Source organism: Mustela putorius, unplaced genomic scaffold (assembly GCF_011764305.1).
Source record: "Mustela putorius furo isolate JIRA1106 unplaced genomic scaffold, ASM1176430v1.1 tig00000129_pilon_pilon_pilon, whole genome shotgun sequence".
NCBI classification, from domain to species: Eukaryota; Metazoa; Chordata; class Mammalia; order Carnivora; family Mustelidae; genus Mustela; species Mustela putorius.
Window position 1 is genome coordinate 52637329 of NW_025421290.1, and position 21978 is coordinate 52659306.

At 69.5% G+C, this 21978-nt stretch overlaps 2 protein-coding genes across 6 annotated transcripts in view; both read left to right on the plus strand.

Moving 5' to 3' along the window:
* Positions 1-13607, plus strand: part of MTA1 (metastasis associated 1) — a 30624-nt gene extending 17017 nt beyond the window's left edge. For 2 of the 5 annotated variants that reach the window (XM_045074570.1, XM_013050753.2), the window contains exons 4-22: positions 1457-1507; positions 1596-1722; positions 1790-1853; positions 2870-2987; positions 5246-5348; positions 5961-6060; positions 6357-6545; positions 7413-7487; positions 7571-7629; positions 7881-7996; positions 8170-8321; positions 8414-8603; positions 8732-8821; positions 9830-9982; positions 10128-10163; positions 11675-11686; positions 12588-12619; positions 12738-12889; positions 12970-13607. In XM_045074570.1, the coding sequence (XP_044930505.1) occupies positions 1457-1507; positions 1596-1722; positions 1790-1853; positions 2870-2987; positions 5246-5348; positions 5961-6060; positions 6357-6545; positions 7413-7487; positions 7571-7629; positions 7881-7996; positions 8170-8321; positions 8414-8603; positions 8732-8821; positions 9830-9982; positions 10128-10163; positions 11675-11686; positions 12588-12619; positions 12738-12889; positions 12970-13120 (1970 nt within the window). In that variant the 3' untranslated portion in view covers positions 13121-13607. Of the gene's footprint in view, positions 1-1456; positions 1508-1595; positions 1723-1789; positions 1854-2869; positions 2988-5245; positions 5349-5960; positions 6061-6356; positions 6546-7412; positions 7488-7570; positions 7630-7880; positions 7997-8169; positions 8322-8413; positions 8604-8731; positions 8822-9829; positions 9983-10127; positions 10164-11674; positions 11687-12587; positions 12620-12737; positions 12890-12969 lie in introns of those variants that run through there. The other 3 variants (XM_004782031.3, XM_004782032.3, XR_201433.3) reach the window with 3 other exon arrangements.
* A 2777-nt stretch (positions 13608-16384) lies between these two features.
* On the plus strand, positions 16385-21258 carry CRIP2 (cysteine rich protein 2). Its single transcript, XM_045074572.1, has 8 exons — positions 16385-16533; positions 19245-19339; positions 19448-19505; positions 19835-19975; positions 20059-20127; positions 20209-20303; positions 20540-20597; positions 20677-21258. Exons 1-8 carry the CDS (start codon positions 16491-16493, stop codon positions 20742-20744), a joined length of 627 nt encoding a protein of 208 aa, XP_044930507.1. The 5' UTR covers positions 16385-16490; the 3' UTR covers positions 20745-21258.
* Positions 21259-21978: the final 720 nt, after the last annotated feature.

A 21978-nucleotide genomic window follows, 5' to 3' on the forward strand; every position in this document is an offset into this window, starting at 1 on the left:
CCTTGCCCCGAACCTTGCACGCCCACGCAGAGCTGTCCTGAGAGCAGGACCCTCTGTGCTGGGAGAGTGGCAGGCACAGCTGACCTCCCCAGACGCCCGGAGCTAGCTGCTAGGTCAGGTGGGGGGCGGAGCCCCTGACGTGGGGTCCAGGACCGGGACACGGTGGTCCGGGACACACAGGCTGCCTCCCCAGCCGTGACTCCCTGGGCTCCTGGAGGCCGAGCCCGCAGGAAGGCTTGGGGTGCTGAGATGGGGGGCACGGGGCTGTGGGAAGCTCTCCCTGTGTCCTGGGGGTGCACATAGGACCCAAGCCCTTCCCACTCCTGGGGCCCCTCCGTACCTACCCCTACTGAGGGCGGCTCTGATGGGTCACGGTGGGCTTGTGTCTGGCTGGGGGATGTCTGGACACGGGTGATGTCCGCAGGCTGGGGTGCAGCAAGTGGGCGGGGAGGCGAAAGGCCGGCAGTGTGGACGCTCGGGCTCCGGGGGCCGGCGGTGTGGACCCTCGGGCTCCGGGGGCCGGCGGTGTGGACCCTCGGGCTCCGGGGGCCGGCGGTGTGGACCCTCGGGCTCCGGGGGCCGGCGGTGTGGACCCTCGGGCTCCGGGGGCCGGCGGTGTGGACCCTCGGGCTCCGGGGGCCGGCGGTGTGGACCCTCGGGCTCCGGGGGCCGGCGGTGTGGACCCTCGGGCTCCGGGGGCCGGCGGTGTGGACGCTCGGGCTCCGGGGGCCGGCGGTGTGGACCCTCGGGCTCCGGGGGCCGGCGGTGTGGACGCTCGGGCTCCGGGGGCCGGCGGTGTGGGCCCTCGGGCTCCGGGGGCCGGCGGTGTGGGCCCTCGGGCTCCGGGGGCTGGCAGTGTGGACCCTTGGGTTCCGGGGCCCACACCTCTGGAGCAAACATGAGACCGCCTCTCCCTGGGAGCCCTGGCCTGTGTACCCCAGGACTTCCCTTGGTCACCACAGGGGGGCAGCAGAGGGCCACGTGGCGGCTGAGAGACCGGGATAGGGCCCCGGGGCTACGCCCTGCGGTGGCTGACCTCTGCACGCCCCTGCCCTTGCATGGCCTCCCACAGCCTGCACACCGCCCCAGACCTCCACTGTGCCTTCAGGGTCACTGCACCCCCAGCGCTGTGTGCTGGGCTTCCCGGTACCTGGACGCGCGTGCACACACGCACAGGCATGCACACGCACACATGTGAATCCTGGGCGCCCTGCGGGATCGTTGGTCCAGCCCTGCAGGTGTGGCTGAGGCCCGCTGGGCCGGCGCGCGTGGGACGGTGGACTCACCGCTGACCTGACCGGGCCGTCCCTTGCCCGTTGCCGGCTCTGAGGCCCTCGGCCCCGTGTCCACCCCCCTCCCCGCTCCCTCTCCCCACAGCCCACGGGTGGCTGGGTGGGTGGGCGGCCGGTGCTCCGTCGCCGACCCCCGTCCGGGCGCTGTCTGTCTGTCCGTTTAGCCCTGTCAGTCTGCTACAAGACCGGACCGGGGGCCGACAACGGCGAGGAAGGTAAGAGCCGCGCGCCGCGGGGAGCCGCCCGGGCTGGGGGGAGGGCACGCGGCAGGCGCGGCGGGCTCACGGGACCCCCGCCCGTCAGGAGAGCTCGAGGAGGAGATGGAGAACCCGGAGATGGTGGACCTGCCCGAGAAGCTGAAGCACCAGCTGCGGCACCGCGAGCTGTTCCTGTCCCGGCAGCTGGAGTCACTGCCCGCCACTCACATCAGGTAGCCGGCGGCCCGGAGGGTGCCCAGGGGCCGCCCTGCCCCGCTGACGCCGTGCCCGCTCTTGCAGAGGGAAGTGCAGCGTCACCCTGCTCAACGAGACCGAGTCCCTCAAGTCCTACCTGGAGCGGGAGGTGAGGCTGGCCGCAGGGTCCCCGGGGCCGGGTCTGCAGCCCTGGAGGATGGGCAGGGGCACAGCCTGGAGGGGTGTCACAGGGACCCGCACCTTCGTGAGCCGCAGCCGTGTTGGCCGGGCAGCGGGAAGGGCTTCGGTTTCTGTGAAGCCAGAAACGTCAGCCTTGGCAGGGGCTTGGGGCCGCGGCGCGTTCCTGCACCATAGACAAGAGTGGGGACCTCGTGTATTTGTGGGTTGCTCCTCCCCAATCCCCCTCCGCCCCGGGTGTGGCCCCCGAAAATGTCTCCAGACACGTATGTGTCTGCGGGGACAGATGGGGTGTGGAGGGGTGGGTGGCCTGTGGTGGCTCGCATGTTCCCCGCCTCACCCCTCCTGTGTGCGGGAGCCTGCAGAGCTGCCGGGAGGGGACGGGCCCCCAGACAGTCCTGCAGAGCAGGCGGGCAGATGCTCAGAGAAGGCACGGGCTGCTGCGCGGCAGGGTGCGCAGTGCCGGGGGCGCCCGTGGCGGGGCTGAGCCTGGCAGCCTACGTGCGTCCCGGAGGCGAGGCCCGGCTGCTCTCGCCAGTGTCCAGTCGCTGGCTCCGGAAGCACCTCGCTCTTGCGAGTCAGCGGGCCGTGCTGAAGGTGCTGTAGTCGTGTCTGGTCCAGCCTCGGGGGGTCGGGCAATGGAGGCTCGTGGCAGCCTCCGGGCTGAGCCAGAGGCCCAGCGCCCAAAGCCCACACAGCCGCTGGCCAGCTCAACGTGGTTTCTGGGAAACTCGGCTGAATGTCTGACGCAGGCAGCAGGGGTCAGACGGGCGAGCCGCCTGGGCATCGGGTCCAGAATGTTCCGTGGTGCACGGGCGTCTCTGCGGGGGCTGCATGCGAGCATCCCGTGCACCCGCGTTGCTCCCCGAGCGTCCTGCGGGGCTGTGGCCCGGCGACGGCCAGCAGCGCAGGAGCGCCCTGCGTGGGGTGGGCTCCAGCCGGGGCCCCGGGCAGCCTGCTGACGCCACGTCGTGTGCTGTCTTTCAGGATTTCTTCTTCTATTCTCTAGTCTACGACCCCCAGCAGAAGACCCTGCTGGCCGATAAGGGAGAGATCCGCGTGGGAAACCGGTACCAGGCGGACATCACTGACCTGCTGAAGGAAGGTGGGCGCGGGCGCGGCCAGCGGCTCTCTTCAGCTTTATCTCCAAAAAACCTTGTTTGAATGAATTTGCCCGTGTCGCCGGCTCCTGCCTGTGGGAGGTGCCGTCCGTAGTGGTGCAGGGGGAGGCCGTGCACATCTGTCCGGTGGGCGTCGCGGGCCCCGGCAGCTGGGGCCTGGGAAGTGTGGGCTGCGCCTGGACGGCCGCATCATTTCTACTTCGAGCTGGTGCAGGGGCGCCGGGCCGGGGCCGTCTGCGAGCTGGTGCAGGGGCGCCAGGCCAGGGGCATCCTCGGCTGGGTGTTGCCTGGGGCCCTTGGCCCGCTGGTCTCCCCAGCCCCCTGCCCGCCCCCAAGGTGCACTCCCGTCCCCTGCCGCTCTGCCGAGGTAGTTGTGAGCTGTGATGTGGGACCCGTGGGTGAGCCTGTGGCCAGTTGCCGTGAGCGTCTTTCTGGGGGGCTCCACCGTGAGCACCTCCGTCCCGCGTCCTCTGGGGCTCTCGGCGCTGCAGGGTCATGTCCCTGCTCCAAGCCCAGCCGGGTCTGTGGGCCCGCGGCTCGTCGGGCCAGCTGGCCGAGGGCCCGGTGTCCACTGTTCCCAGAGGACATGCGCCCTTCTGGGGCCTGCGGCCCTCCTCCACGCGTGTGAGGCCCCCTTCTCCGACTGGTCTGGTGGTGTTGACACGTGTGCTGCCTCGTTGCACGTGCGTGTGCCCACGCGCCCCCTCCACGCACACACCCGACGCTGAGTACGCGTGTGCGCTTGCACACCGGCTTCCTCCCTGTGACGGCTGGTGGTTTTATGTTCGGGGCGGTTGGTCGTGAGGAGGTGCCTGGGGGCAGCCACTGCAGGACACCAGGAAGCACACGGGGTCCCTTTGTCCTGCCCTGCGTCCCCCCTTCTGGCTCCGGGCCGCGTCTGGGGGCTTCCCTGAGCATGTGCCCCACCACGAGCTGCGCCGTCCTGCGGGCAGCCGGTCTGACCGAAGGAGCACTGAGTGGCTTGTGTCCGAGGCCCTTAGTTTTCCCGGCAGGGACCTGGGTGCCAGGCCACGAGGGCAGCCTCAGGGGTGCAGGGCCCGGGCCTGGGCCGAGCGAGCTCCTGGGTGCTGGATTAAGGGGGTCTCGCCCCTGGAGCCCAGGACCCTCCCAGGGAACGAGACGGCGCCCTGCCTGCCGCGCGTCTGAAACTGAAGTGGGAGCGGCGTGGCGCCCGCGGGGGCTTCGCGTGGGCTGGCCCCCAGGCTCGGTGGTGGGAGGCGTTGGATCCCAGGCGAGGGTCTCCGCACACGGTCGCCTGGGGAAGGACGCCACCGCGACACTGGGAGCAGCCCACCCGTACTCAGCCTGTGCCTCCGTCCGGGGCAGCCGGGAGGCGTGTCCGGATTCCCAGTCCTGGATCTGTCCCGCACCCCTGTGCTGCGGGGCCGTGACCCCGGCTGGGCCCACGAGGCCTGACTTTCCCTGAAGCGAGGGAGCACGTGTTTTCCTGGCGACTGTGAGCCCGGCCTGAGCCACCTGCTCACACAGACTCTGTGGAGGGTGGGCTGGGCCCTGATGCAGTGGGGGACACGGCTGTGAAGGTCCTCGACCTCGGTCTGGACTTCGCTGCCCCCACAAGCAAGGGGCACAGCGCGGCTCACCGGCACATGGGCAGCTGCAGGCCTGAGAGGTTGTGGCTGTGGCCGTGGGCCAGGGAGTGCCTTGCTCACGCTGGCCGGCCATGCAGGGGCGTGAACCCTCCCCGGGTGTCTCCTGTGCCGTCCGTGCTGCCCTCTGCTTGTGAGCTTGCTCTGCCCGAAGCCGTCACGTCCACCGGATCGCGGGCTCCAGCCCAGCTCTGGCGTCTGCGGGGTCAAGCACGGCCAGGGGCAGGATGCCGAGCAGATGCCCGTGCCGGACGTAGCCGTGTCGGCGTCCTGTGTCCCAGTTGGGGGACCTCACACTGCCTCAGGATCCGGAGCTCGATCAGCAAACCCAGAACGAGCTGCCTCTGCCGCCGTTGTCAGGCCTGCTGTGCCGGCCCCCAGCCTGTCGTCGGGCCCGTCCAGCCCCAGTGGCCGGCCCCGGCGTGCTGTTCGCAGAGCGGAAGATGCGTTGGGTGCCCAGCATGTCGACGGCAGCCTCGCCTCCTGGGCCCACCTGGCCCTCTGCCTGTCCCCCAGGGCCCCAGAAGCGAGCAGACCCTTTGTTCTGAAAAGCCTTGGTGTGAGCCTGGGGGGGTCTGAGGGTCTTGTTGGCGTCACCTTTCTGTTTCGTGCAGGTGAGGAGGACGGCCGTGACCAGTCCAGGCTGGAGACCAAGGTGTGGGAGGCACACAACCCGCTCATAGACAAGCAGATTGACCAGTTCCTGGTGGTGGCCCGGTGGGTCCCTTCCCTTCCGTGGACGCGGAGACTGCTCTTGGGGTCCTGGGGCGGCTCCGGCTTTGAGAGGCGGGGCCTGGGGGCGCCTGGGTGGCTCAGTGGATCGAGAGGCGGGGCCTGGTCGCCTGCCCACACCCTGTGGGGGCCGGGTACCTGCAGAGGCCGAGCTGCCGGGCACAGATGGGGCTGTTCCTGGGGCTGGGTGACAGCAGAGATGCGTGTCCCTGTCCGGACGGGCCGTGGGCTGCCGTGGGCACACAGCAGGGTGGGGCTCGGGGGAGCTGAGAAGGAAGGACACGGCCCCTGAGACCCGGGCCTTCGGGCCACAAGGGAGGCAGGGTTCCAAGAAGGGCACACGCCTACTCCTGGTCCCCGTGGAGCCCTGGGGCTGGGCGAGCGGCGGGGAGGCCTTGTGAGGGTGCAGGGGGCCCCCGTGGTTCTCAGCCGCACCCCGAGCCTTCACTGTGCAGGGGGCCCCTGCCAGGAGCTCGGGAAGCAGAGCCACACGCGACGTCTCCAGGGCCTGCCGTCTCGTGTGCTCTGGGTAGGGCTGGGGGGGTCTCTCTGGTCACTGAGAGAGGGGGTCTCAGTGGTCACTGTCCCCACCCCCAGCTCTGTGGGCACCTTCGCGCGAGCCCTGGACTGCAGCAGCTCCGTCCGGCAGCCCAGCCTGCACATGAGCGCCGCAGCCGCCTCTCGGGACATCACTTTGGTAAGTGGGGACCCCGGCTGATGCTGGTGGGGCCTGTGGTGGCCTGCCCCGTCCCCGCCCCTCACAGGGCACATTTCCCTGCCGGTTCCCACGCTAGCAAGGGTGGGCAGGGACAGGAGGGGGCGAGGAAACAGGTTGACTGTGTTCGCTGGCTCCACGTGGGACGGGAGAGCCCCGCAGGCTCGTCCAGGGCGCAGGCCCACCGGCATCCCTGCGGACGCCCGGCTGTCTCCCGGGCCCCTCCTCCTCTCCCAGCGGGGGGGGGGCCTGCGTGACCCCCGTGTGTCCCGCCACAGTTCCACGCCATGGACACGCTGCACAAGAGCGTGTACGACGTCGCCAAGGCCATCTCGGCGCTGGTGCCTCAGGGCGGGCCCGTGCTCTGCAGGGACGAGATGGAGGAGTGGTCCGCCTCCGAGGCCAGCCTGTTCGAGGAGGCCTTGGAGAAGTACGGGAAGGACTTCACAGACATCCAGCAAGACTTTGTGAGTGCCGGTGTGCGCGCGGAACCCCTCCCCGGGGCAGCACCGGGGTCCTCCTGGCTCCGTGGCCGCCGATGGCTTCTGTTGAAGCCGCTGAGCCTGTCCTCCCGTGTCCTGGTTCCGTGTCCCCTGAGAACTGTCCCTCCGTGAGCCCCTGGCAGTGCCAGCGTGGGCAGCGCCTGTGGCCTCGCATGCTCCTCTGTCCTTGTGCTGCGCCAGACTGCACACGCGCTTCCAAAGGGACAGCCGCGTCGAGCACGGCGAGCCCCGTGGGGCGTGCACCGGTGGAGGCGCAGGGGCCCTGGGGGCAGCCAGGACACGGCCGGCGGCCGGCGTCTGAGGAGGAACGTCCCAGGTCACGGGTGGGCCTCCCAGCAAGCCTCTAGGAGGCGTGGGGGACGTGCCACAGTAGACAGGCCCGTGGAGGGCAGAGAAGAGGGCCGGGTCCCCACGCTCCGGAGTCTGACGTAGGAGGGACTTGCTGAGGTCCCAGACACGGTGAGCGAGCGTAGCCAGAAGGTGGCCCACAGGGAACGCTTGGCCAGACACGTGGGGCCGCGGGGCTGGGACCCCACTGTGAGCGTGTGGCCGCCTCGGCCGCAGGTTGGGGACAGCGTACAGACGGCATCTGAGTCCCGCAAGCCACGAGGCAGCTTTCCACGTTGCGTCCACACCACAGACGTGCGTCGTTCATGCCCAGAGCACATGGGTCCCACAGCTGGCGTGGGCAGGGCTGGCGGGAGCCCCCTCCACCGGTTGGGGAGGGCCACATGGCGGCAAGCCGGCCGTCCTCGGGAGGGGTCCTGTCCGGTGGGGGGGCTCCTTGCTCAGGAGGCCCTGCTGCCTGACGCGCAACCCCGTCCCGTGCAGCTGCCCTGGAAGTCCCTCACCAGCATCATCGAGTACTACTACATGTGGAAGACCACAGACAGATACGTGCAGCAGGTGTGTGCCCCCCGCCCGCGCCCCGTGCCCTGACCGGCAGCCCTTCCCTGCCCGGGTCCCTGACCTCCGTTTCCTGTTTCCAGAAACGCTTGAAAGCAGCCGAGGCGGAGAGCAAGCTGAAGCAAGTCTATATCCCCAACTAGTAAGTGCGCCCCGGCGTGTCCTCGCTCCCCCGGGGGCCGTGGGCTGGGCGGGAGGGGCGCGGTCCTCCTCTGGGCCGAGCACGGCTCTGCCAGCCAGAGCTGCGGTGCAGACGGGGCTCGGAGCCGGCCGCAGCTGCGCCCAGGACCGCAGGGGAGAGCGCCGGCGCCCGCCCGGCGTGGATGGGGCCGCTCGTCTCCCGGAGCTGCGGCCGGCGCCCCCGTGACGGACTCCCTCTCTCCTCACCCTAAGTAACAAGCCAAACCCGAACCAGATCAGCGCCAATAACGTCAAGGCAGGCGTGGTGAACGGCGCGGGGGCGCCGGGCCAGAGCCCTGGGGCCGGCCGAGCCTGTGAGAGCTGCTACAGTAAGTGCCCGCCCCGGGCCTCAGGGCCCACCCGCGCGCTGGGCGCCCTGTGCCGCCCTGGGGTCCTGGCGGGGGGCGCTCGGCGGGCGGGCGGGCAGGCGACGCTGTGATGCTCTCTGCTGTTCACCGGTTCTGCTTAAGGACCCGTCTGTCTCCAACTTTGTTGTCCGTAGCCGCCCAGTCTTACCAGTGGTATTCTTGGGGTCCCCCTAACATGCAGTGTCGCCTCTGCGCGTCTTGCTGGACGTACTGGAAGAAGTACGGTGGCTTGAAAATGCCAACCCGGTTAGACGGAGAGAGGCCGGGACCAAACCGCAGCAACATGGTAAGTGGGCGCCCCTCCCCGCCCCCATGCCCGGCCGGGCGCGCGGCCCGCGGTCATGGCGCTGTGTCGGGGCGGCGCGCCCCCTTCCGCAGAGCCCCCACGGCATCCCAGCCCGGAGCAGCGGGAGCCCCAAGTTTGCCATGAAGACCAGACAGGCCTTCTACCTGCACACCACCAAGCTCACGCGCATCGCCCGGCGCCTGTGCCGAGAGATCCTGCGCCCGTGGCACGCCGCCCGCCACCCCTACGTGCCCATCAACAGTGCGGCTATCAAGGCCGAGTGTGAGTGTCAGTCCCTGGCCTCCAGCTCACGGGCTGTGCTGTGGGGGCGGGGATGCGTGCGGGGGACGCAGGGGACGCGGGGCTGGGGTTCCCGCCCTGGGCCCCCCTGACCTGCACGGCCCCCGCAGGCACGGCCCGGCTGCCTGAAGCCTCCCAGAGCCCGCTGGTGCTGAAGCAGGCCGTGCGGAAGCCCCTGGAAGCCGTGCTGCGGTATCTCGGTGAGCCTGCCCCTGCCCGCACGGCGTGGCTGCTGTGCTCAGGGGCACCTGCGGGGGCGCCCTCCATGCTGCTGCGGACCGACCCCGGTGCTCCTGGCCTGCACCTCTGGGACCTCGCACACCACACCAGGCCTGGAGGGGCGATGGGGGCCTGAGCCGCCGTGGTCCCGGCCCCACCCTCCCCTCCATCCTGCGGTTCTGTACTGCGGAGGGGACCTGGCGGGCTCCAGGGTTTGGGTCGGACATAGCCAGGATGGGCGTCCACGGTGGACACCTGCAGGATGGTCCCTCACCCCCACCCCAGAGGAAGGCCCATCGCTGTGTGAGCGGCACGGGCACTGGTCAGCAGCGGACAGGGCGCGTCCTCCTGAGCACCCGCTCAGCCGCCGGCCGCTAGGGCGTGAGAGCTCAGGGCTGGCTCCCTCGCTGGGCTCAGGGCCGGGCCGGGTTGCGAGTCAGCCCCTCCCGGCATGGAGGTGGTTGACCTTCTAGAAAGGACATTCCAAAGCTGTGAGCTAAGTGTGTCCGTGTGCACACAAGTGGGTCTTGCGTCATCCGGTGTCCAGGTCTGGGTCGTGGGTCTGGGCCTTGCCCCGTTTTGAGAGCCACCAAGGGCTGGGGAGCCTTGGCAGGTACGAGCCTGAGCCAGCCATGGCCCAGCCCTCAGTGGGACATGTCCCTGGCTCGGCCGCCCGGCTGTTCATTCATTGCCTGGCCGGCGGCCAGCCTCCTGCGGTCCGCTCTGCTGGCCCAGACCTGGACACCTCTGATGGGCCTGCTTGTTTTGGGGCCGTGTCTGGAGCCTGCAGCTCCTGGCGTGTGCCCAGTGACCGGGGGGGCCCGGCCCTCCCTGGCTTCTCCTTGCTCCCAGAACACCCCGAGGTGCGGGCCTGGGGGGGGGTGGGTCTGCCCCAGCGGGCCCCGCGGTCATCCCCCGTCACAGTGGGGCCTGGGGGCGGCTGTTGCCCTTCGGCTCCCACAAAGCCCATCCCGTGCCGCTCCCGACAGAGACCCATCCCCGCCCCCCCAAGCCCGACCCTGTGAAGAGCGTATCCGGTGTGCTTGGCGGGTTGACCCCTGCCAAGTCGGCCCCCGTCATCAACAACGGCTCCCCCACCATCCTGGGCAAGAGGAGCTACGAGCAGCACAACGGTGTGGACGGTGAGTGTCCGCTGGGCAGCCAGGCGGGGCCTGCGTGCTCGGCCGGTGCGGCCTGCCGGCTGTGGGCTGCCCTGCCCCGGCCCCGCCTGGCCTTCACCTGCTGACCGTGCTCTCTCTCCTCTCTCCCGCCGCCGGGCACTGGCAGGCAGCATGAAGAAGCGTCTCTTGATGCCCAGTAGGGGTAAGGCCTGGGGCGGCCGCGGGCGTGGGCGCCGTGCAAGCCCCCAGGCGGTGCCTGTGTGTGCTGTGCTCTCGCATGCGTGGTGCACGGCGGGCGGCTCGGGGCCCGCTCACGGGGCAGTCCACGCGGGCCGGGCCGCTCCCGCGTCCTGGGCAGGGGACCCTCGCAGGCCCCCACGTGCCACGTCCTTCCCTGGGGCCTCCGGCTCACGGGTCGCCCCCGCCCTCCCGGTGCCCGGTCAGTGGACTGTCCATGCTCGGGTAGCCCCGGCGCCCCCGCCTGCCTGTACTGTCCGCCGTCGTGCTGTGACTGCCCGCATGCCGTCAGCCTCCGCTCCCGTGGCTGCCCGTGCTGTGCCTCCAGCCCTCCTACGCGCCCTGCCTGGGGTGAGGGGGGCTTCGGGACGCTGGCCTCTCCAGTGGGGGCAGATAGGCCCGCGCTGTGGGCGTGGTCCGGGCCACGGCCCTGCAGGGGTGGGGCTCCCAGGGGAAGGGACCGAGGCTGGCTGAGAGGGCACGGGCAGCACGTGCCCCGGTGCCATGGTCACGCGTCCAGGGTGTCCACAGTCGCCCCCTGCAGCGGCTCAGGGTCTTGCTTTGCTTTCTCAGCTGGGCAAGGGGCACCCATGGGCTCTGGGGCTGCTCCAGAGGGAGGTGGTGGCTGTGGGGGGCCTGTGGGTCCCAGTGGCTCTGGCTGCCCCAGGGTCGGCCAGCAGCCGGACCCATGAGGGGGGCAGGCAGGGGCAGCAGGCCGGAGGGAAGGACGGGGGGAATGCACTCGTGGCCCCCGGTGACGGGAGGCTCAGGGGCCCGGGTGGGCACTCCGACAGCGCGGGCCAGCGAGCATGGACGTGCCCAGAGTCCCCAGCCCCCATGGTGGTGGGCCAGGCACAGGGACCTGGAAATGGCAGCAGGCAGCAGCCGTCCAGCCTGGCCTTGCTCCGGGTCCGCCCACTCTTCTCTTAGCTGTCTGCGGCCCCCCCGCCCCGCCCTCCTGCCGGGGCCTGCCTCTTGCCCTGTGTCAGCAGTGGGGCCGGCCTGCTCGCCAGCACTCTGGGCAGACGGCCCGCAGACCCCCGATCACGTCTGGCCGAAGCGGAAGCCCGTGCTTGCACCGCTTGTGGGCTTGGAGCTTGTTTTGTAAAAAGCCGTTAGCCCGTGTGGTGAACGAGGTTAATTTATTAACTTTGATTTCTTCAGTTTATCCCAATTGGTGTGTTTCTCCACTTCAGCCCTAGCATGCGGGTCCCCAGGCTGTCGGGGCGCCCACCCCCCCGCCCAGGGGTTCGGGGGCCTCGCGCACGAGCCCGGCACAGGGGAGGCCACAGCCGGCCCCCTGGGTCACCACAGGACAGGCTTGAGCTGAGCTCTGGGCCAGGGCCGCACCCTTGGGGCACTCGTTCACTAACTGGGCCCCGCCGGCACCTCAGCCCATGGCCCGTGGCCGTGCCTGAGCTCACGGTCTCCCACTAACCGTGTGTTTTCTTCCCTCCGCGCCCGGCGCTCTGATAGGCACTTACCTGGGTAAGTAGCACCGGGCCGGGGGGCTGCAGGCCTGGTACGGCAGCCCTCCCTCTGCCCTGCCCCCGGGCACCCCCAGCTAGCAGGTGGTTTGCGGGGGGGTGGGGGGCTGGACAGCTGCTCCCCAAGACAAAGACCTTGGCCGAGAAGTGTGTCTGGGGAGAGCTAGTCCCTGCAGGACAGGCTCGCGTGCTCCCACGGCACGTTCCTGTGCTGGGTGAACACTCCCGTGTGTGCACTCACTGCTGCCGGTAGAGCAGGGGCGGCCGTGGCGGCCCCGGGGTCGCCGGGCCAGTGTCTGGGGGCATGTGAACCACGACCTAGGGCAGGGCCTTCTCGGTGGGGGGCCACTGGCACAGGCTTGCAGCTCCAGGCCCAACCCATAGGGTGGAAGCATCTGGCCTGGTCTCTTCTAGAAGCTTCCGTTCACTTCTCCAAGGCAGCTAGCCCCAGGGTCAGTGAGGGACGCTTGGACGCCCTTGGGAGAAAGCCACACATTGCCTGGCCTGTTGGGGTCTGTGCAGCTCGTCTGAGCAGGGGCCACCTTGCAGGGGGCTTCTGACACCACAGTGTTCACAGCCGGGCTCGGCGTTGCTTGGCTACTCCGTAAACCCGGCTTCGTCTGTCTCGCGCAGTCGAGGGCGGGCGGCCCGCGTGCTAGGGAGCGGGCTGTCAGACCTGAGACTCCGGGCCTCTTGCCTCGAGCCCACGGCGGTACCTGTCCTCCAGGCTGGGCCAGAGGTGGTCTTGGAGCCCCAGCAGCTGTGGGGTCAGCTGGGGGCTGTTTGGACTGGGCCAGGGCCAGGACAGGCCCGCGCCCCCATCCCCCGGGCCCAGGCTGTGTGTGACTCCAGGTCCCTGCCCGCCGGCTGCCGGGCCTCACGTTCCCTTCTTCTCCCATCAGGTTTGGCGAACCACGGGCAGACCAGGCACATGGTAAGAGGGTGAGCCGGCGATGAGGCGTGGGGAGGCTGCAGGAGCCCTGCCCGGATGTGTGCGTGCACACGGCTCCCTCGTTCCCTGGGGCCCCCCTCACGCCTCCCCCCTGCCGCAGGGACCAAGCCGGAACCTCCTGCTCAACGGGAAGTCCTACCCCACCAAAGTGCGGCTGATCCGGGGGGGCTCGCTGCCCCCCGTCAAGCGGCGGCGGATGAACTGGATTGACGCCCCTGACGACGTCTTTTACATGGCCACCGAGGAGACCAGGTGGGGGCCTCCCCGGGACACGGGTGAGCCGGGGGCAGCCACCACGCCCTCGTCACCCGCGGGCGTCGCTCTGTCCACAGGAAGGTCCGCAAGCTGCTGTCGTCCTCGGAGACCAAGCGCGCGGCCCGCAGGCCTTACAAGCCGGTCGCCCTGCGCCAGAGCCAGGCCCTGCCGCTGCGGCCGCCCCCGCCGGCCCCCGTCAACGACGAGCCCATCGTCATCGAGGACTAGGCGTCTCGCGGCCCCGCGAGGCCTCTGCGGCCACAGCCCCCGCCCGCCCGCCCGCCCGCCCGCCCGCCGCCCGGTTTTGGTAGTCCCCTCCCCGCCCCACCGCAGAGAAGCCGCTCCTTCGGGGACGCCGGGGGAAGAAGTGCCGTCAAGCTTATTCCCCGAATGCCGAGGAGCCGTTTTTAGCTTTGTGTTTACTTTTTGGCCGGAGCGGAGCTGAGGGACCGTCCCCGGACGCCTGCACCAGCTGCGGGCCTCGCGGGACGGCCGGAGTCTCGTTGTGTTCTGTTGAAGGTGCCATTTTAAATTTTATTTTTATTACTTTTTTTGTAGATGAACTTAAGCTCTGTAACTTACATCTGGAATGTTAGGATCGGCACGGCCAGTGGCTGGCCGAGCTGCCTGGTGGGGTTGGCCCCTGGTCTTTTCAAGTAATTTTCATATTAAAAAAAAACAAAGAAAAAAAAACTCATAAAAAGAAAAAAACCAACCAGCCCTTCCCGTGTCTTCTGTCCCCTGTCCCTCCCCTTGCCTGGGGCCTTCGGGCCATCCCAGGCCCACCTGTGCGCCGGGCAGGGTGTGGCGCAAGGACCCCATCTCTCCCGTGGAGGTCAGGAGAGGGCTGTCCAGAGCTTAGGGCCTTCCCACTGTGGAGCTGAGACCCCCTGTGTCTGGCTGAGATGGTGGGGGTGGGGGGCCCCGGACGTGCCCTGGGACCCAGACTGGCAGGTGTCTGGCTCCTGTGGCTGCGTGGCTCCCCTCCCACCGGGGCAGCCTGCAGAGCTGGGTCAGGCCGGCCCACCTCCCTGCTCCTGGCAGAGCCCGGCCCCAGCTGTCTGCGGATTTCTGCCCAGAGCCGCAGGGCCAACCCCCAGCAGGTGTGGAGTTTCCAGAGTGAGGATTTGCTCAGATTTCAACAAGTACGTTGTTCTCAGAAACTCTACCTCTGGCCGTCCGTGTGCACCCACCCCTGCAGGCCGGCGAGACCGGTGTGAGCAATCCAGCCTCCGAAGAGTGGGGTCCAGCGGAGGGGGACACCTCCATCCCTGCCACCCCAGCGGCCCTCAGAGGCGGGGCTCCTCCTATCTCCCTGAGCTCTGCCTCCCGCCCCCAGTCCTGCCGGGATGTGTGCACATCTCAGCGGGGACTTAAAATAGCCGCGGCTCCTGCTTCCCGCTGAGAACAGATAAGGGAGCCCTGGCCTCCCACCTCCAGCCTGGAGGGGCCCAGTAAGGTGACAGGCCAGGGTGTTGGAGAAGTGGGCCCTAGTCCTCATGTCCCCACCCTGCCCCGAGGCAGGTTGTGGTGTCTCTGCGTGGAGATTTTGCCTAGGACCCTTTTTCCAACCTGGGGTCTGAGGGTGGGCAAGGGGTCCCTTCCCTCCCCGCCAGGCGCAGGGGATTTCGGATACAAGAGTCGTCCCCAGGAGGGGCCTGCACCTCCAAACCCCGCCCCCCCCCCACCTTTCCCCGGGGGTCCATGCAGCAGAGCCAAGACGGTCCTGTGTGCTAGTTACCAACATTGCCAAGACGCCAAGCCACTATGGCCCCAGGGGACAATGGACCTGCCCCCACACCTGGCTGGCTAGTTGCCCCCACCATCTATGGACCCTATCTGCTTCTCTGGAACCCTGCTGTTGATTGGGGACCTGTCCTGCCCTGTCTCTGCCCACCCTGTAGCCCTCTGGGCTTTCAGAGGTGGACAGTGCTATTCAGTGTCCACTGATCCAGAAGAGTCCTGTCACACCGGGGATCTGTCCCCCACTGTCAGAGGGGCCGGGCCCATGCCAAAGTCTTTCCTTTACTCTGCACTGTCACTGCCCTGTCACTGCCCCGTCAGGGCTGGGCACCAGGCTCCTCCCACACAACCTTATAGAAGACACCTGAGGTCCAGCCTCAGCAAGGAGCTGGGTGTCAAACGCTGGACGCCGCTGGCCCTGGGAGAGAGGACTGCTGAGGCCTCCCCACCCCCATCTCCTGCCTTGCCTGGCAAGGGGCCAGAGTCAGGGTGCGGATGGGAAGGGGGGCTGGTCAGGCTGGTCAGTCAGGCTGGAGGAGGGACCGCATGTCTCTGGGCTGTCCTCGCTGGAGCAGCTGTGGCTATAGGTTGGGGGGCGGGGCCCCGGGAGCTGGGCCAGGGTGGGGCTGGGAAAGTCCAGGTTCTGGAGAGCTGTGGGACCCAGATTCTCTCACAAACACACCTGGCCCAGGAGCCTGGCCAGTACTTGGGGCAGAGGAAGGGGTGCTCAAGGGGAGCTGCCCAGACTGGGTGGGGTCATTTGGGCTGGAGGCCCAGGAAAGAGCTCACGGGCAGGCAGATCCTCAGGGAGATGAGGGGGTTCTCCTGGACCCCCCACTCCAGAGCGAGTAGGACCAGGTTCTTCGGGCTCCTGGATGGAGGGGTCCGGAGTGCCCACGTTGGGAGAGGACCCCGAGTGCTTGTCAGCTGCCTAGCCCTGCTGCTTTGAAGCCGAGGCTGGCGCTCTGGACCCGCTAGACCCTGAGCTAGTGCGTCCAGGAAGGAGGCACTCCGCCGGAGCCGTGGGCAGGGACGCGGGCAGATGGCAGTGCCAGCCCACTGGGGCACGGCGCCTGCACCGCCAGCACGCAGGGTCTACCCCGCCTTCTGTCCCATCCCACCGCCCCTGGCTGGAGAGCTCGGGGCAGTGCCTTCTGCACCAGCCAGCGGCACGCCCAGGTCCCCCCCCACGGCCTGGCGCCCTCCCCCTCTCCTGCTTCCAGCGGTTTCTCTCCCGCTGTTTCTGGACGTGTGGGGCGCCCAGCCCCCCACCCACCGAGACTCGAGCACCAACGACTGTGTCAGGCGGGGGCGGGCGGCGGGGCAGGACCCAGACCCGGCCAGGTGGCCACGCCCGACGGGAATCCGGCTCCGATCCTGGCGAGAGGCTGTCGCTATGGAAACCGAGCAACAAAGGGACGCGGGGCGGGGGGCGCGCGGCGGGGTGGGTGGGGGCCCCCAGGGGTGGGGACCAGGCGCCGAAGCCCGGCGTCCGTCTGCGTGTCCAGGGGCCGGCCTTCCGGGCCGAGGCCCTTCCAGCCGGGAATGCCCCCGGAACCGTGGGGACCGCGGACCCCCGCCCCGCCCCGCCCCGGCTCCGGCGTCGCCATGGACACGGGCGAGGCACCGGCGTCGGGGCGCCAGGCGGGTCGGGCCACCCCCGCGGCCCCGGCAGGTGCGCCCCCTCCCCCGCGGCGCCCCCGGCCGGACCCGCGGAGCGGGCTCCCGAGGCCCCGCCCCGGCCGCGGAGCCAATGGGTGCTCGGGCAGCGGGCGGGCGGGGCGGGGCGCGGCGCGGCGGCGGCGGCGCGGAGACGGGCGCGGGCTGAGGGCGCGGGCCGACGGGCGCACCGACCATGGCCTCCAAGTGCCCCAAGTGCGACAAGACCGTGTACTTCGGTGAGTGCGGGGCCGGACCGGCGCCCGCCGCCCTTCGCGGTCCGCCCCCGGCCGCAGAGCCGCGCGCCCCGCCCCGGCGATGCGCGGTCCCGGGATGCGCGACCCCGAGCCCGGCCCGCCGCGCTGCCCACGCGGGAGCGGCCGGAGGGCGGAGCTGGGTGAGGTGGGGGCGGCCACGCCCGAGCCCTGCGGCGGCCGGGGCGGCCGGCGGGGGTGCGCGTCTTCCCGGGATGCGGCCGGGTTGGGGGTCACGTTGGGGGTTCGCGAGCGCGGAGCGGGGCGGTGTGGGGCGGGGCGCACGCACGCCGTGGGAGCCTCCCGTGCGCTCCTGCTGCGCCCGGCCCTGCGCCGCGGACACGTGGCCGGGACGGCCTGGCCGGGAGCAGTGACCACCCCCCAACCACCACCTCGACCTCTGCCCACACCCGGCCAGGCCAGATATGGGCTCTGTCTGGACTCGGTCCATGCGGGGGCGACCTTGGCCTCTTAACTCCTGCGTGTCCCAACGTGCTCCCTGGCTTGGCGCGAGTTTTCCCCAGGACTTTCTTGTGGGCAGGTGGGATGGCGAGCGAAGCCCCGCCAGCAGGAGAGGGCTCTGGAGCCTAGGTGGCCGAGAGCCCCTGCCTCTGGAGGGGGCAGTAGGTCTCTGCGGATGTGGCCCTGGGGCACTTACCCACCCCCTGGCACCCGCGCGCTGGTGTCTGGCTCACTCAGCCACTCTTCTCTTGGCTGACCCTCTCCCGACTTTGTCCCCTGATACTCCTGCTAACACCTTTACAGACGGACACAGTGTCAGAAGGGTGGGGGCAGGAAGGGGACCCTTCCCTGGTCACTGTGGGAGCAGGGTTCAGGGTCTGGAATGGGGACAGGCCAAGGTGAAGGAAGCCACTTGGCTACCCTGCTGAGGGGAGGGAGGAGGAGGTGGACGGTTGTTTGCTGTTCCCAGAGCAGAGGGACCGGATTTGGCCTGGAGTGCTTCTGGCCTGGCCGGGAGCCTAGAGGCTTCCGGCTGCCTCCCCAGGAGCTGGCCCCGTCCTCGGTCCCCAACCCAGAGGGGGCTCATCCCTGCAAGGCTCAGGGTGGGGGACAGCGCTAGAGTCTTCCTGCCAGCCCCAGTGCACATGAGTGTGCCCGCAGCCAGGCCAGCTCAGGGCTCTCCAGGGCTGGGGCTGACAGTCCTGTGCACAGCCTGGAAAGCGCTTCTGCCTGCTTAGGCGGTTGCTGCTCCCAGCAGAAAACAAAGGCAGCTCAGACTGGGCTGGCTTCTGTCCTGGGCAGGAGGCGCAAGTGGGGTGGGGGGGGGGCTTTGGGCTGGAATCCTGCCCCTCCCCCAATCAGGCACACCCCCCGCCCCAGCAGAGTGGAACCTGGGACAGGACACCCCAGAGTGACCTCAGCATGCCTGGCTTTTGTGTCCTTAACAATGGTGCAGCCCAGTGGGGAACCAGCTCCCTTCCAGGACAGCAGACCCAATCAGTTCTGTCTCCCCAACTGGGCTGGTAATGTGCGGCCATCTACCCAGCCAGTGGGCCACAGGGTCACTCGCCCGCCCCCCGCATGGCAGGGCAGTGCAGCTGTGGCGGCCCTGAGCTGCAGCTGCCATGGCCACCGCTGGCCAGCAGGAGCCCTGGGCGGGAGCGTGTGGCTGCCAGAGGACCCATGCCTGCCATGGACACAGGACGGCTGACCAGCCTGTCTCTGCACCCTTGGGTAGAGTGGCCACAGGGATCTAAGCCTGTGTGCCTCTGGGAAGAGGGTGTGGTGTGGGGCGTCCTGGACGCTGGCCCTGACCTCGCTGGGCCCAGCAGGTTCTGCCAGGGCCCTGGGGAGCTGGGGCCACCAGCAGCACCCATGGGCCTCTGCGGCTGGGGAGTGAGCTAGCCAGACCCTCGCTGCCCGCTCTGCCCAGGCCCTTGGGGAAGCCTGGCTTGCAGCCTCTCTGTGAGGGGACCAGAAGATATCTGCTGGTCCTTGGCCTCCTCTTGGGGCTCTGCCAGCGTGGAAGGGCCTGACCTCCTCCTCCCTGACGCTTCTGCTCAGACCCTTCCCTGCGGAATTCCGGCTCGGCTCTGGCCTTTCTTCCTGCTCTCTCCTCCACCGCCCTTTTCCTGCCGGCTCTCCTGGGGAGGCCCCACACTTCTGTCCGTTAGGAGGTGGCCCAGTGGGCAGGGGAGGGATGGGGGGTTGGGGGTGGTGACTGGGCCCCTAGCAGCTGTCCTCTGGCCCTGGGTGTCAGTGCAGCAGCCGGAGGCCGCGGGGTGGGGAGTTCCCAGGGCTTATCCTGAGGAAACCAAATGTAGACAGGTAGGCATTCTGTCCCATGCCATGAGGGGGACAGCACGGGCCTCCCCACAGGGGGTCTGGAGGCTCAGCCCCTCCCCCCATTCCCCTCAGCGTCCGGCTCAGCCAACTCCTTCAGGGCCCAGTTAGGAGGCTCAGGGGTCTGTGGGAGGCCTAGGTGTGTGAGTGCGGAGCAGGTGTCTGCCGGAGGGCCTGCTGGGATGCCGAGAGGCCTAACAGGTGCTCGGAACTCTCCCGTTCGGAGAGTGGGCCTTGGGCTGGGAGGGTGACCAAGGCCCAGCAGGAGAGCAGGGGCCCCGAGGCGCAGAAGGCACGCAGTGGGGGCTGGCGGTTCCTGGGTGGGGCGGATGGAGGGGTGAGGAGGCTGCCACGGGAGGGCTGTGGGCCCTGACTTCCCCCCGTGTCCCCAGCTGAGAAGGTGAGCTCTCTGGGCAAGGACTGGCACAAGTTCTGTCTCAAGTGTGAGCGCTGCAGCAAGACGCTGACCCCTGGGGGCCATGCCGAGGTGAGCCACCGCCCCGGGGCTGAGGGGCGGAGGGGGCGTGGGCAGGGCTGGAGGCAGCTCGGCTCTCCACACCTGGGGCCGGGCCTCACTCTGTGCCCCTCTGCCCAGCATGATGGGAAGCCGTTCTGTCACAAACCCTGCTATGCCACACTCTTTGGACCCAAAGGTGAGCTTGAGTCCCCCTGCGCGGCCTGTGGACCGTTCCGGCCCTGGGGGGGCGGGGCTGGAGAGGGGGATGGCGGGGTGGAGGCAGCCCGCCCCCTGGACCCCCACGGCCCCCTGGCCCTTTCTCGCCCTGCCCACCCCGGACCCAACAGACCCTTCCACCTTGAACTTCGGCCTCCTCCACGCCCGGCCGGCTGGCACCCTCTGGATGGGGGGGTGGGGGTCCTGACCCTATCAAGTGGGCCGAGGAGGGCCCTTTTCTGAGAAGCTGGGTGTACTGTGAGGGCTGCGGTGGGTGAGGCCACCCCCTACAGCAGCGGGCCCCTCCAGGTGTGAACATCGGGGGCGCCGGCTCCTACATCTATGAGAAGCCTGCTGCCGAGGGACCTCAGGTCACGGGCCCCGTCCAGGTGCCCGCGGCCCGGGCTGAGGAGCGCAAGGCCGGCGGCCCGCCCAAGGGGCCCAGCAGAGGTGCGCCGGGCTCGCCGGGGGTGGAGGGAGGGGTCGTGGCGGGCCCGCCCCGACGGCCGGCGTCACGCGCCGTTTCCCCGCAGCCTCCAGCGTCACCACCTTCACGGGGGAGCCCAACGTGTGCCCCGGCTGCAACAAGAGGGTCTACTTTGGTGAGTGACTCCGCCCAGCAGCTGCCCGGGGCGGGGCCGCCCGCGAGGGTCCCCCGCTTCACCGTCTCCCCTTCTTCCCAGCCGAGAAGGTGACCTCTCTGGGCAAGGACTGGCACCGCCCGTGCCTGCGCTGCGGGCGCTGTGGGAAGACGCTGACCCCGGGCGGGCACGCGGAGGTGAGGGCGGCTGGGCGGGGGGCGGCGGGGGGCGGCGGGGGGGGGCGCGCCCTCCGGACCCGCCTGTGCGTGCTGCCCCCTGGTGGCCGGACGGAGGTGCGCGGCGGCCCCGCCCTCTCCGCCCGGCGGGGGCACTCGGGGTGTGGGAGGCCGTCGGGGTGTGGGAGGCCGTCGCCGGGCAGGGGTGCTGGGGGGAGGAGGGCTAGAGCGCGCGCTCACGCCTCGCTCTGCCCCAGCACGACGGCCAGCCCTACTGCCACAAGCCCTGCTACGGGATTCTCTTCGGACCCAAAGGTGAGTGTCGCCCGGAGGGCTGGGGCCTGGGGGCTCTGCTCCCCGCGGCTCCGCGCCACTCGGCTGCCTCTCTCTGCAGGAGTGAACACCGGGGCCGTGGGCAGCTACATCTACGACAGAGACCCAGAGGGCAAAGTCCAACCCTAGGGCTGCAGCCCCTCTGGGGGTCGTGTGCCCATCCGCCTCCTGGGCGTCCTCAGCAACCAGCTGCCCGGCCTGTCCTGCTCTGCAAGTCTGGGGCCTGAGTGTCATGCGGGAGGAGACCCGCTGCGCTGTCTGCAGACCAGGCCCGCCTGCCCGGCCCCATTTCTCCCGTTGTGTCTGCCTTTGTACCCACCCCCCATGCCCCTTATGTTCTTTTGTGTCCCCGTGTGAGTCTCATATGTGTGTCTCTGTGGCCCCGGTGGGTCTCTCGGAGGCGGCCGTCCCACTGTCCCCCTCCTGCTGCCCCAGGCCCACCCCCCAGTGTTATTTCCGCTTCCCTTGCCGGTGATGGCCACAGCCACGCTCTTCACGGTGACCTTCGGGCGGACCTAGGGCGTCCCTGCCAGGAGCCCGCCGCCTGCCTCCCACACGGCCTTGCGAGCGCTTGTCTGACACCCTCCCACGGCTCCCACTTACCTGCCTAGCCCGGCTGTCAATAAAAGGTTTGAGGATGGGGGCCGAGCGCTGTCTCTGGTTGGGAGATGGCTGTGAATCTGGGGCAGCAAGCCCTTGTGTCAACCCCAGATGCTCAGACACCTGTGGACTGGCCTCCGGTGGGGGCGGGTCCTGTCCCCAAGGTGGGGAGGGGTCAGTCTCAAGTAACAGATCATGGCCTGGCACTGGGGGGGGGGTCGGGAGGGCAGGGCGTAGGTGGCCAGAGGGGGGTCCATTGTGGGAGTGCAGGGCGCTGGGGAGGGGTCGGAATGAGCTTGGATGGGGAGGCGCAGTCCGATGGGCCTGGTCTCCTAGCTTCAGCGAGGGGGACAGAACGCCGACGGTCTGAGGCTCCAGTCCGCCTGTCCAGGTGCTCCCGCCCGGCCAGTGTCCCTGCGTCTGGGTCCACACGGACAGTCACCCTCCCCAGGTCCTGGCTTTGCCCTTTGAAGCAGGACCCCTGGCAGCTGCCGGGAGCTCCTCCTCAGGGCGTTCTCGGTACCGGCCAATCCTGGACAGCCCACCAGGGGGCGCGCCTTGCCCTCCCCGCTGCTCCGGGGCAGAGCACGGTCTGGCCCTCCCCGCCCCTGTACTCTGCTCCCCAGGACCAGCTCCCTGGGCCCAGCCCCTGGCACAGGCCCCTCCCTGGCCCACCCTCCAGTCCACTGGGTCAGGCACAGCTGAGCTGGGTGCTGCGGCCATTGTCCTGCGAGCAGCCTTCCGTGTCCCTGGGGGTGCATCG

What these genes read in the sequence shown, in the direction of transcription:
- CRIP2 (XM_045074572.1), top strand. Translation starts at nt 16,491, where the DNA reads ATGGCCTCCAAGTGCCCCAAGTGCGACAAGACCGTGTACTTCG. An exon ending in CGACAAGACCGTGTACTTCG is followed by an intron (nt 16,534 to 19,244) that starts GTGAGTGCGGGG and finishes CCGTGTCCCCAG; the next exon opens with CTGAGAAGGTGAGCTCTCTG. An exon ending in GCCCAAGGGGCCCAGCAGAG is followed by an intron (nt 19,976 to 20,058) that starts GTGCGCCGGGCT and finishes GTTTCCCCGCAG; the next exon opens with CCTCCAGCGTCACCACCTTC.